Below are 14634 nucleotides of genomic sequence, written 5' to 3' on the forward strand. Positions count from 1 at the left end.
GATACGCGATTAAATCACAGAGACACACACACACACACAATGAGTAAATGAGAACAAAACGTATCTGCAAGCATATACCTGTACTCTTGCAGGAGAACTTTGTTTTTTCATCACATAGTCGTATAGTTCCATTACAGCCTTTTTCATCACTACCATCTTCACAGTCCTTTTCTCCATCACAGCGCCACAACTCAGGAACACAATTCCCATCAGGACTGCACTGAAACTCCTTCCCGCTGCATCTTCCAGGAGAGGGAGTTTCTTAGAAAAATAAGAATTATATTGAAGAATTTGCTCATGTGAGTTTTTTCCATGCTAAGCCTACAATGACTTAGAATCCCCCTTCCTAACCAAAGCCAAAATCAGAGTCCCCAAGTATTACACTTAAAACTCACTACTCCTTCCTAACTCATCACTCCAACACAAGCTTCTGACAAGCTCCTTCTTATCCTGCTCACTCCTTTCACTCCCCCCTCCACAACAAGGCTCAAGATAAATACCAATTGGGTTTTTTTGCACATCTGCCAGACAAGAAAGAATTTGGACATGTAAGGAGCACCAACGCTGATGAAGTTTTCCCTGTGCTTCACAAGTCCTGCCTCTCACACTCAAGCTACATTCTCTCCTCTTTCTTCATTCACCTCTTTTTTCCATCTCCTCGTTCACAAAACATGAAAGAACACACCTCTGCTCTAACTGACAAAAGGCCCAACACCTGCCCGGCTTGTGCTATTACAGCACTGGCAGGCTAGTTGGAGCCTTTCTGAACTCCACAGCAATGAACTGCAGTTCAGTGCAGCTATGGAATCAGTCTTGAACATTTCAAAGCACAGTAACTATGTGATTTTAATTATTCATCACATATTTAATTCTCTAAGTATTTTCTAGATGATGGCCCTTTCAATTTTATCCTTGCCCTCCTTTTCGCAAACTATTACCACTGTATTTCTAGTATTTCATAACATACTAACAACATGTACTTTAAAGTAACAATAAACTTAATACATTTACGTTTGTACCAAAAAGAACTATTTGAATAAATTCCCATAGCACTGTCTATAAATATATGGTTCACGTTATTAAAAGTTGCCTTTTTTTTTTTTTTTCCTACATAATCTGCATTCTTGCATTCTATCGTAAATAAAGCACAGATAAGTTGCTGGAAAGCCTGCATGATGTAGCAGAGCAGGATACAGAAGATGTATAAACTGACAATAACAGTGTAAAACAATGCTCCTTCAGAGACAGTGGTGCAAATCCCAAGGTAACATGGTGGTGTACAAAAAGGCAGAGCGGGACTTTAAGCTCCGAGGTGGATGCGAACAGGGGGGAAAGCGAGTAGCTTAGTTCCAGAGGATTATTTTGATACAGATAAATAATAATTTTTGTAAATATATAAAAAATAAGGTCTTTACATTACTCATGCACAGCATTCAGCTAATTCATCTATTTGTATGAGGTATGCAACTAGATTTAGAATATAAACTCATGAAAAAGGACCGATAAAATTGTGTACAATTACTTTGCTGTGGAAGAATCACTATGAGAAAAATATGACAGAAAAATTTTCCCTCATTCTTATCTGATCATTCTTTATCCTTTGCTACAAGCACCCTCCCCTTCTCTCCCTGCCCAAATAAATACAATGTATAGCATTTAAATGGGACTGTAGTTTGTTAAAACATTTTTATGCTGCAGTAACACTATCAAAAAAACCCAAATAAAACCCCAAACCACAAAAACTTGGATCACACAAAAATGAGAGGGTTACTGCACAAAAACTCCAGAAAATGTAAATGGTAACTTAAGAAATGCTGCTTACTGTCTCTTTATCTAGGCAGCATGCATCTCTGTAATAGGACAAACATCATATTTAGCATAATTCAGTAAAGACTACAAAACTTATCTCAGTATAATACCCATTCTGTTTTTAAATGCATTCTTCTTCTGTGTTACACTTCTGTATTATCATTTTACTCTTGATATATTTTCCATTCCAACCTTTACCAAGGTTAAAAGCATTTTCTCTTTTTCTATCGACTGAAGATGGGTCCTCTGTATATATAAATATTCTCTGTGTTCATAAGTATTAAAATGTGTGAAGACAAAAAAAAAAGCTAACCTTCCTTGCTGCAGTTTGTTTTGGTTTCATCACTGAAATCTCCACAGTCATTGTCACCATCACACGCCCAATGACTTGGGATACATCTACCATTATAACATCTGAATTGATCAGCAGAACACGAGTGAATACAGCCTAGTTCATCACTTCCATCACCACAGTCATCATCTGCAAATATAATTTTTTAAAAATTATTTTAAAAGATAAAAAATCTGAATAAAAGATGTGAGGAGAAAAAGATATTTCCAAAAAGGCAAGAGAAAAATAACGTACAGTAAATAAAATTGTATGTTTATTGCCCACAGCATATGGTAAATTATTTCTACTGCAAGTAATTCCTCAAGTCTAGTTTACCAACAGCACTTGACTCTGTCATTTTGGATAGTCTAACCCCTTAGACTTATTCACAGTTATTCAATCACAGACACCAGCAAGCATGAGAAGGCTGTAGATTTTCTTAATTTCTTTAGTCGTGTGTAACACCTGTAACACAGGCTTCCAAACACACTGGTTTTACTTTATTCTCAGTGATTTGTTAACTTAGTTAAGCACACACACAAAGAGCTTCATATAAACCAAAATGAAAACCTGATGTCAGAATTTCTTTCCAATAGTATTACAAATGTGATTCCCATGTCATTGCAACAGTGCAAGGTGGAGAAAGACAGCAGCACGTAAATAAGGGTGGAATATAGTTTCTCACTACTCTAATGTTGTAGTCATTAAGAAATTCTTAAAGCAATTCCTGTAATTTGATCATGATCATCAAAGGAGGGAAAAGATAAATATGTTAGGTAAACACTAAAGGGTCTCCTTGCACATAATTTCAGTAAGCACAATGTGATGATTTGGGGAATCTGTCCACTTACAGCTATGAATTCCTGTGAGTGTCATAAAATTATAGTAATATCAAATGCTATGGTGGATGAAGAACCAACCCAATATTATTAGGACTGGCATGACATCACTCCCACACCACAAGCTCTGAGAGAAGATGCATTTGAACAGCTGTCATTCAAATATGTATTCATTCAGACAAAAGAAATAACTATAAAGTCTTCCTAGCCTTCCCTCTTGAGGGATGCTATTTAATAAATGGAACTTGCCCACAAACAACAAAAAATCAGGTATTTTCATTACTGGAACTATTTTGTTTTCTAGAAGTAGGAAATACTTTCACAAGTGATAGCTTAGCCTTTTTTTTTTAATAATGAAAGTTTACATCACACTTCATTCTACAAAATATACTATTTGTAACTATTACCATATGCATTGCATCATTCCTTACAAGAAACTTTAATATTGCTGCTTTCTAGGTCAGGTGAGTGATTTAAAAATACTGTATTTATTCTCTGACCACTTACAAGTCAAACTGGCAGTATCAGTCTCAGAAGAAAAGAGTGAGTATCAAAGCAGTATTTATGCAATATCTACCATATTCATTTCAGATATGGAACACTTGATACTTGCCTGAATCACAGAGCCATTTGCTGCTAATACATCTTCCATTTTTGCATATGAATTGAGTTAGTGGCTCACACGTTGGGAATTCTGTGAAAGTGTTCAATAAGAAATAAAAAAACCCTATTTAATGTATATCCTCTTTAGTAATATTCTTCCACCTTCCTATACGCATAAATTACACAAGTGTATCATATCAAACATTTGCATCTGCCAGGTAATTAACCTGCAGAAGAAAAAAAAACAACAGGTGACACACCAGAAAGAGAGGATAAAAAGGTTTTTAACTATAAATATTAGTCCAAACCCTATCCTTCCTCAACATGGACCACTGAAATACATTTTTCTGTGTCTTATAACATGGTCCTATATTACCATCAGACCAGGGTTGTCTTTGCTACGAAGCATGCTAATATTTACGACTAATTATAGCTTGATGACTGATACAAACCATATTTTCAATGTGTTCATTTATACAAAAAAAGTTCTCCAATTGCAATAGCACTGCCAGTAAAAGACACGAAATGGAAGACTATAAAATGAGGAGGTTAAGTACCAAGCAAAAGAACAGTCAAGAAATTAAGTTACTGTATACTGACATAATAAAAATCCAAAATTAAAATGTCAGTATTTACAATCATTTCCTTCAAGCATTCCAGTAAAAGCAGTAGAATCCTGAGACAATATCATTCACAGAGACTCATCTATATTACACACGGAGATTTGTTGTTATAATTGTCTAATGTGCTTTTGCATAGAACAACTAAATTTTTTTCAGACTTGTTTTTCTTCTGAAACCAATGACATAGCTAGGTATATGCATTCAAACCATTAATATGTTAAACAGTGCTTGTACCCATTCAAGTTGGAAAATACAAGATCTACCTTACAAAACCTGGCAAATTGTAGGAAACAACCTGAAAGTCTACCTTGGTTCAAAAGGAAGTAGGAGAAGCCTAAATTCTCTATACAGACCATCAGGAAAGACACCTCTCAGTAACTGATACCTAATGCAAACCAAAGATGACAAACATGAACAATTTGCCTGAACTGCTACTTCAAGGCAAGTTTTTCCTTCACTGAAAGATTTAACGTTGGAGGCTCCCACGCAGTACATCCTAAATGCAACAGAAAGAAATGTCCAAAATGGTGCATATAGTCCTGTCAGGCACACTGATACAGCCCAAGATTAGAACAAATCACCAAGTGTATTCCTCATAGGTTGCTCTAGTGTTGTTACAACTGAGACAACAAAGCTAAACTTCACAAAGATTTTGAAAATTAGGCCATGTAATTAGTACTGAAGAGTTTTTCTAAACTTGTAAAACGTGCTACAAACATAAAATATCCTTAGGACAAGAATAGAAATGGTCATTGAAGTCAATGCATTTCTGCCCTGGGTTTGCTGCCTCTTGCCATCTTTGGTGCAGAAAATGTTTTAAAGATAATTCAAAAGTTTGTGGTTTTTTTTTTTTTTTTTTGTTTGTTTGGTTTTTGTGTGTGTGGTTTTTTTGTTTGTTTGGTGTTTTTGTTTGTTTGTTTTGTTTTTTGTTTTGTTTTTTTTTTACAGAACCTGAGGGGAAGTTTTGGCTTAAAAAAAGTCATGCATGAACATGAAGCACTAAACCAGCTGCATAAAATAGTAAAATTTAGAGATCACCAAGAACATCATACGACTGAAGTGATTATTCTGCTTCAACACAGAAGCTGTTTTTCTTGGGGGAACACATTACAATGACAACAAAAATCTGTTCCAAGACAAATAATGGAGATGTGCTACTACAATGGTACTTTGCTACAATATATGCCTTATGTGCTTCAAGCAAAGCTGAAAGCAATTTTTAATTTCACTTTTTAGCTGTTCAATAATTTTTTCCACAAATTTAACTCATATATTAAATGTAATTTTCTCCTTTTCCATACATGAATGCCTTCATGACTTTATTTTCCATTCATCTGTCTACCCAAGACCTGTATAAAGAGACGGAAACTAATTAAAATGAATTGTGATTATCACCACCACCACCATCCCCCATCTCATGATTCTCAGCCCATCACAGTCTTTCCAAGGATGTTTTGCAGTATCTGGAGTGTTTGCTTCTCAGCCCCAGCCTCCGCCATCATCCACAGCTCCCTCTCACATCCCAGAGGACAGGCACAATACTTCCACTCATTGACTCTGACAATGACCACAAGTCTTGTTTTCTTTAGGAAAGCAGTAGAAAAATAAGGAAGGTTTCTTTTCAAATTTTCTTCAGGAATGTCATGCTTCTCAGTAAATCTGGTTGTATCTTTAGAAAAAATGTATGCATTATGATATTGGCATCATCTTTCAAGTCCTGCTCACCCTAGCTATATACCAATATAAGTCTGCTTAAGTTCTTGAATCAATAGGAGCCAAAAGTTATTCATAGCTGAAGACTGGTGCAGTTAAAAATCAATGATATGAAATGGTAACAAAAAGCAAACCATGATTTTACCTTTAATATAAAAACTTGTGAACACAAGAATAATTTTAAACTGTTTCATAGAAGAAAATATATAACACTAAATAGAATAGCTAAATAAATGCCATTAGCATGCCCATTAGCCATCAAATTATAAGGCAGAATAAAGAATGAAATACTTGACACATTTGCACAACCACAGTGCTTGAAGATAAAGAAACAAGATTCTAAAATGCGAAGCATATGTAAAGTTTGGCCAAACTGAAAAACAGCAGGTGAAATAAATGGTGATTAAATGATCTAAAGAAATATTTCAGATCAGCTGACAGGATACCAAACAAAACATATGGGAAGAAATTACAAAGATGACATTAACTTCCATGTATTGATAATGTGTCTGAGAACACAAGCTAAAGCTAGTCAGATAAACTATGATAGTACCAAGTGCCATCCATGCTCTACCATTACATAGAATATTAGAATTCTAGAGATTGCAAAACACAAGTCCACTGGGATCACCTATTCTACCTCTGTACACAACAGAACTTACTTGCTTTGAAGCATGGCAATTAGAAGTCCACCTTAATAATATTCTCATTTTTACTCACATAATATTTTTATTTTTATTTAGATTTTATCAAATGTGTCATCTGTTTTGAAGTAACTGATCAGATATCCCTTACTGGCTATATAAAATTAGCTTTCTTTTTTTCTGGTTTATATCACTATTAAAAGAAGAGAAAGGAAGACAGTAATAAGAAATAAGGTAAGAGAAAGCAGGTGGATATTCCAGGGAACATAACAACTATTTACATGTAAAAATACTCAAAAATCTTGAATGCAGTTATAGAAGGAGATGCAGAGATTTACACGTAGACTTAAAAGGTAAAAATGTAAACTCAGCTAATGAGTATTAGCTGGTTGTCAGTCATGAATAATTCAAAATTAAACAAACTTAAGGGATTACGGATGAACAGAATTTACTGATTGGATCCTACATGTTGCCTTCCATAGATTCTCTGGTAATTGAGGTCCTGGAGATTTATGTTTATGGAACACAGGGCATCATGATGTCAGCCTATGACTTTCATTTATGCATTTACTTTCTATTTTTTTTTTTCACTCTCCACTGCAACTGCTTCGTAGATATTGAGATTTTTGCAGAAAAACTGTTTTCAGCAACAGAACTCTAGTAACTCTACTGAAAAGGTTTACAGCAGCAAGAAGTTTCAAAAAAGAAAAAAATATGTTTTATCAACTACATTTTTTTCACAGTTTGATTTTGATTAAGTAACAGTATATTTTTATAACCTTGAATTAAATTACAATATCTGCTATATGTGAGAAAAATACAGGTCAAACTACTAAGCTTCCTAATAAGTACACTTTAGATTTTACTTTTTTTGTGCACAACCTTTCTCTTCATGTATACATGGCTGTTGCTACTAAAATAATCAGTCAGCATTCTTTCCTGAAAACTCTTGAAAAGTCATTTCAGAAACATATCCTATTATATTGCAACACACTTATAATTCATATCAGTAAGTCAAATAATATCACTAATATTACCTTGTAAACAGGGAACACCCTGACACAATATTTTGCAGACAGCTCAATGACTGTTTTACTCTCAAGGCTCACAGCAAATTACCTGTGACCTGCCAAACAGATGAAGGCAGTTATGCTGACTTACAAAAACCTTAATTGTTTGGAAGCAGCTGATTAGAGAGAGTGCACTGCTCTTTGCAGTATCTCAGTAAAGCAGCAACAGCAGAGCTGCTGATAATCTCTCGTGATATAACCAAGTGTGGTGGGTTGACCCTGGCTGGATGCCAGGTGCCCACCAAAGCCACTCTATCACTCCTCTCCTCAACTGGACAGGAGAGAGAAAATATAACAAATGGCTCGTGGGTCAAGATAAGGACAGGGAGAGACCACTCAACCCATTACCATCATGGGCAAAACAGACTTGACTTGGGGAAATTAATTTAATTTATTAGCAATCAAATCAGATAATGAGAAATAAAACTAATCTTAAAAAAAATCACCTTCCTCCCACCCTCCCTTTCTTCCCAAGCTCAACTACACTCCCAATTTTCCCTATCTACTCCCCCGCAGCAGCACAAGGGGACAGGGAACGGGGTTACGATCAGTTCATCACACGTTGTCTGTGCTGCTTCATCGTCTTCAGGGGGAAGACTCCTCAACTCTTCCCCTGCTCCAGCACAGGGTCCCTCCCATGGGAGACAGTCCTTCACAAACTTCTCCAACATGAGTCCTTCCCACGGGCTGCAGTTCTTCATGAACTTCTCCAACATGGGTCCCTTCCACGGGCTGCAGTCCTTCAGGAACAGACTGCTCCAGCACTGGCTTCCCACGGGGTCACAGCCTCCTTCGGGCTTCTCCCTGCTCCAGTGTGGGAGCTGCAGGTGGAGATCTGCTCCACCGTGGACCTCCCTGGGCTGCAGGGGGACAGCCTGCCTCACCGTGGTCTTCCCAGCAGGTTGCAGGGGAATCTCTGCTCTGGCACCTGGAGCACCTCCTAACCCTCCTTCTTCATTGACCTTGGGGTCTTCAGGGTTGTTTCTCTCACATATTCTCACTCCTCTCGTCGGCTGCAGTAGCACAGTTTTGTTTTTCCCTTCTTAAATCTGTTCTCCCAGGGACACTACCAGCAGCACTGATGGGCTCAGCCTGGGCCAGCGGCAGGTCCATCTTGGAGAGGGCTGGCATTGGCTCTATCATCAGACATAGGGGAAGCTTCTAGCAGCTTCTCACAGATGCCAGCCCTGTAGTCCCCACACTACCAAAACCTTGCCACATAAACCCAACACACCAAGAAAGACTAATTTTTTCTGCCAAATACAACATCAAAACAACCTTCTGTTCAAACCTGAAACAGTCTGATTTTACTGACATCTAGAATATGTTGAGGGGGCCCATGTGAAGAGGTATGCAGCTGAGATGAAGGTCAGTTTTTGAGGGTGACAGTACTTGATAATGACAAGTGTTAAGGTGACTGATCTGCATATTTGGTATTGTAGTTAAAAACTCATTAGTAGAAAATGCAGCCTTTTCTTTGGGTTTATTTATTAATCAAATAAATTATATTTGCCATTTCAGGAGGAGTATTATCAGTTCACGTAAAACCAAGACGACCCCTCATACTTTTTCTATCCGTCAGTTCACATGAAGAGAGATCCTTATATGTTTAACTTTTTAAAGAATAATTTTACCTTTTTCCCCAAAAGAAAATTTACTTACCACAGGATATCATTTCATCGGTTTCATCGCCACAGTCATCCTCCCTGTCACACAGCCATGATGTCGGAATACAGCGTCCATTCCCACAAGAAAATTGGTCGACCTGACACGTCCTTGCTGTCAAGACAAAACACTCTAAAAATGCAAGGGAAATTGACTAGATCTGTTGGGTCTCTTGGTGCATGCCTGTATGTAGAAGCTGCAAATCTGGAGGGCATCTCCTGGCCTGCTGCACATTTTACCTGATCTGACTAAACACCATTCACCTCCTTTAATTTCAGAGAAAACTGAGGTCATATGCAGGACTCTCTACCTCTGTTACGTAGAATTCTCAGTGGTTTCTTCAACGTATGAGAACATGAAGTTTCATACTTAATTATACAAAACTAGGTGGTAGAAGAGCATTAATGTTCAATAACGTTAGTGCTAGAGTCAACGTAAGCAAAAATCAGGGCATAAAAATGTCTAACAACTGGAATATTAACAAATTTTATTTCATAACATAAACAATGATCTAGTGAAATTCATGTTTACACAGAAAAATACTAATAAACCACGTGTGTGATGTGCCTGTCCTCACTGTTATTAGAATCTTTGCCTTTGCAAATATGCAACTGTAATGAACCATTAAAGGAAAAGGAAATGTATGTCTGTCTTCTGAAGAAATAAAGATCACTAAAAGAAATCATGCTATGTAACTACATAAATTACTTTAAAAGTTAATGAACAGTAAAATTTCAATGAAAATCTATCCTATAAAACTGACATTACTTATAATTTTGTTTATTCAAAATGTGAACCCGTAACTACAATGCCAGTGATAGTGACACAGATTTTGATTCCAAATCTAAGCTTTAGAATTCATCTATATGTGATTCTACACTTTAAAAAAATAAAAACAGACTGATTTATCAGAAACACCAATAATCAAAAGAATAATTCTTCATTGGGTATTCTCAATTACCATTTTCCTTTTTCTTCATAGAAGTAGCCCAAAATACAATAGAAGAATGTAAGTTTAAAATATTGCAAAGAAGTATATTTTTAAACATGAACAGTGTTTGCCACTGCAGGAACAAAAGGAAAAACAAGAATACAAAATTCAACCCATAGCCAACTGACATAGGATGAAAAATATGGTCTTCAAATCAGACTCTTATCCCATAAGCAAACAGTTAAATATCAAAGGATATCAAGATGTATTACAATCTGCAATAATACCATAGAGATGATACGGATACTATGGGTCTGCATTTGTGCTAGAGTGCTTTTAGCCAAATTGCACAAGTAACAACCAGAACCAGTTATTATACATATGAAAATTTAAATCAAGTAAAATGAGTTCAGAGAATATTTTAATACACAATGTATGCTGTCTATCACTGCATTTCAGTTTAAAATAGCCATCAGTTTATTGATGCCTGATATTTTGTGTATCAGTTATTTAATGATTGTTTAGTATGCTCTACTGACAAGCACTAAACATCACTTCCATATAAGCAAAGGACAGATTTGGAACTCCATGATTTACTGCAGTGGAATCTGTAAACAATTTTCATCTTGGTATTTCCTTAAAAATCCAGTATACAGTTAGCAACTTACAAATGAAAACAATTTCAAGGTACCAAGGGGAAACTGAATAACTAATCATGCTTTTGTCAGCATAAAATAAAATTTATTAGTGACATGGCACTCATCACAGCATGTTAACAAACAAAATTCTAACTGCCTAAAAAGATTTAGCAGGGACAAGTTTGTACCTAAGCAGTGCTTTGACAGTCAACCCATATGGATAGATTAAGTGCTGAATTACTTTGGAAAGCACAGTCAAGCATAAGGATTAAATAAAATATAATTTGTATTCCAGCCTTAGTAGCATCAAAATCTGAATTAATTTAAAATGTCAATAATCAGATTACTAGTAGCAGACTGGTTCAGTTCAGTTCACAGCAGTCTTGAACCGTTTATGGAACTAGAGTTAGAGAACTTCTATGCACATCCAAGTAAAATTTTTACCTGCACAGGTTTTATTTGATTCATCTTCATTATTACCACAATCATTGGCTCCATCACAAAGCCACCTCTTGGGAATGCAGCGATTATTTTGGCACTTAAACTGATCATCAGGACAACTATGATTGACTGGGGAGAAAAAAAGAGTTTTTTTCCTAAGAAAATAATCAGAGAAAAACAGCTGAAAATTATACATTAAATGGTATTCCCTAGTGATGCAGTTAGTATGGTTATCCTGTATATATAATCACCACAATATAAAAATTGTTCCCCAAACCAGTCAATTAAAAAATATTGCAGTACTTCAATCATAAATTAAACAAGACATAGTAAAGATTCTCCTATCATACTAGTGTCAATATGGAGAACCTCTTCTATTAACTACTAAGTGATAAAAGGTAGCAGCATTTTACAATGTTGCTATTTCCTTAAAGAAAAATGTCCTTGGTCACTTTTTATCAATGTGATGAGGTTTGCAAACTGAAGTGCATATAAACAAACAAAAAAAAACCACCAAAGAGAATGGATGCAAGTTGCTAAGTGCATATCCAAAATATTATACCACAATGAGTAGGGATTTGGACAGGCTAAAAACTGCTTCTAAAACGATGCACATTACTGTCAACAGCCACATATGGATCTGCTGTTTACTTACCATGAAATTGTAGGTATCAAAAAGTGAAATACGCAACATGGTGTAAAACTGACAAAAAAAAAAATCTGGTATTCACGAGTGAACAAGGTATCTCACAAACTAGCTACCAAGTCTCACGGAAAGGATGAAGACTGAATGCACAGATATTATGTAAATACTCTTGGCCTGCTCATGCAGCTGTAGTAAGTATGTATGTCCTGCTTCTTTTATGCTAATAACAAGATCTATTATTAGCAGATCTTGCTAACCTTGATCTACACAACAGCAGTAAACTACACAGTTTCAAATGCTGGCTTAAAAATAATCTCAAGCTACTTTCCACCTACTCAGCCATCCACAGTCTCTTTTTTAAAGTTTAACATATATCTGGAAACAAATGGTATTTAAAAAGAAAGAATGTCTTGCAGGCTTATCCTTGACATTTCAGTAGCTTTTATCTTTGACCTTTCTACCTATTCTTTCCATTGAAAACAACACAGACCGAGTGTGATATCAATAGCACATGAACCCTTCATGAGCGTTTTGTGTGGAGGGTGCGAGAACACTGGAAGTAAAGATTAATTAATTAATCTGAGCAGAAAGGTATTCCAAGTCTCATAATATCTATGAAGCAACCTAGTTTGCAATGTGACTGGAAAACAAAACTGTTAATATCCATGTCACAAAATTAAAAATTGAAGACTTTTTAAAAATCTGACTTTAATACTAGACATAGATATTGTTTTAAATGGTAGTTAAGCTTTTGCTCATATATATTTACTAATGTGTGTATACTCTATTCATACTTGCAAATATTTCAGACTAACTAGAAACGAACTATTGCAATTACTATAGCAACTTGCTGAAAAGAAATTAATGTTATCATACTGGCCACCTAAATTATTTATCACATACGTGTACCACATAATCTGGGACCAGATTATGACTTCATTTATAGCTGTATAAACCCTTTGAGAATCAATGAATTGATCTACATTACACTAATTTAAATGAGAATCAAGTCAACTCTGCCAAAAAATTTTCCTTCTGACTGTGTTTATTAGTTGAGCTCCTTATTTAAGTGTAAGAATCTCTGGTATTAAAATAAAATGTTAGTAAGCACTACAATTCAAAACTGGACAGATGTTGTGAAAAGAATTAGGACTGAAATTAGTAATCACTACCACATGGAGCTATCAAAATACGTAAATGCAGGGGGAAAAATCCCAACAAACTAGCTATGTAACAGCCATACAGAAAAAGACCTAGGCATTATAGAGGATCACAAGCTCAGTATGTATCAGCAACATCAGTCCAGTGTGAAGCAGGCAAGATTTACCCAAGGACGTATAAACAGGACTATCAACCCTCACACACACATTTTCTCAGCCTAACCAGCTTCACAAAAGCCTCAGCAGAAGTATATACATTCAGTTTTGGACATTCAACCCCTAGGATCACTTTGCAAAGTTCAGAAAAGAGAAATGAAATCTAAAACCCCCATAATCTACTGGAGGGAAAAAAAAGAAAAAAAAAAAAGAGAGAACAGACTAGTGTTGTATTCACTCAAAGAGGTAAGAATGAGAGACTATGATAAGAGTTTTCAGACACCTAGAACAGTGCTGCACAGTAGAAGAGTATCAGTTCTTTGAGTCTCCAAGCGATAGGGAAAAATATAACGTATTTTCATTTCAGTAAAAGAGATTCGGTTTAGAGAAATGACAGAAATAAGAAGCATAGCGATGAACTGAATAAGGAAAGGAATTTGTACTGCTGGAACTCTAATTTTATAGCAGGCTATTTAAGTATCTTCCAGGAATGACACAGATACAGAATTGGTATGTTTTCATTTTTTTTCATTTCAACTCCTCTACAGCAAAAATATACAGCTCTAGTGAAACTGTATTTTTAAAGACAAAGTACATCTAATTAAAAACTGGAAAGGAAGGCTTGGTTTTTGTTGTTATTGCTGTTGGTTTGGGGTTTGGTTGGGTTGTGTTTCTTGGTGAGGTTTTTGTGGCTTTTTTTTTTTTTTTGTAAGAAATACATTACAGAATCCCAGAAATGTTTATGGTTGGAAGGGAACTGTTGAGATCACCTAGTCTAATCCCCTACTCAAGCATGGACAAGTAGAACAGGTCTCTCAGGACCGTGTCAATATACGTTTCAAGTATCTCCATGGCTAGAAAATCCACAACCTCTCTGGGCACTCTATTCCAGTGTTCGACTACACTTACAGTAAAAAAGTGTTTTCTTGTGTTCAGATAAAATTTCATGCTTTTCAGTTTGTGTTTATTACCTCTTGTCCTGCTAGTGGGCACTACTAAATGAGACTGGCTCCCTGTTCTTCATTCCCTCCCATTAGGTATTTATATATATTGGTAAGATCCCTCCTGAGCCTCCCCTTCCCCCCAGACTGACAAATCTCAGCTCTCCCAACTTCCGTGACAGATGTGCCAGTCCCTTAATCATCTTAATGGTCCCTTTCTGGACTTGCTCCTGTAAGTTCTTATCTTTCTCATACCAGGGAGCTCACAGCTAGACACAGTCCTCCAAATATGACCTCATCAGGGCTCAGTAGAGGGGAAAGATCATCTCCCTCAACCTGATGGCGATGCCCTTCCTGAAGCAGCCCAGGATGCTCCTGGCCTTCTTTGCCATGAGGTGCATTACTGGTTAATGGTCAGCTTGTT

At 36.2% G+C, this 14634-nt stretch overlaps 1 protein-coding gene across 1 annotated transcript in view; it reads right to left on the reverse strand.

Moving 5' to 3' along the window:
• The window catches only part of LRP1B (LDL receptor related protein 1B), a 591173-nt gene that overhangs the window by 260122 nt on the left and 316417 nt on the right, over positions 1–14634 (reverse strand). Inside the window, exons 17-21 of the mRNA XM_049799136.1 lie at positions 11311–11436; positions 9295–9411; positions 3593–3673; positions 2123–2290; positions 79–261 (exon numbers count right to left, since the gene is read on the reverse strand). Of these exons, the coding sequence (XP_049655093.1) occupies positions 79–261; positions 2123–2290; positions 3593–3673; positions 9295–9411; positions 11311–11436 (675 nt within the window). The remainder of the gene's footprint in view (positions 1–78; positions 262–2122; positions 2291–3592; positions 3674–9294; positions 9412–11310; positions 11437–14634) is intronic.

This window comes from Accipiter gentilis, chromosome 1, assembly GCF_929443795.1.
Source record: "Accipiter gentilis chromosome 1, bAccGen1.1, whole genome shotgun sequence".
NCBI lineage: Eukaryota > Metazoa > Chordata > Aves > Accipitriformes > Accipitridae > Astur > Astur gentilis.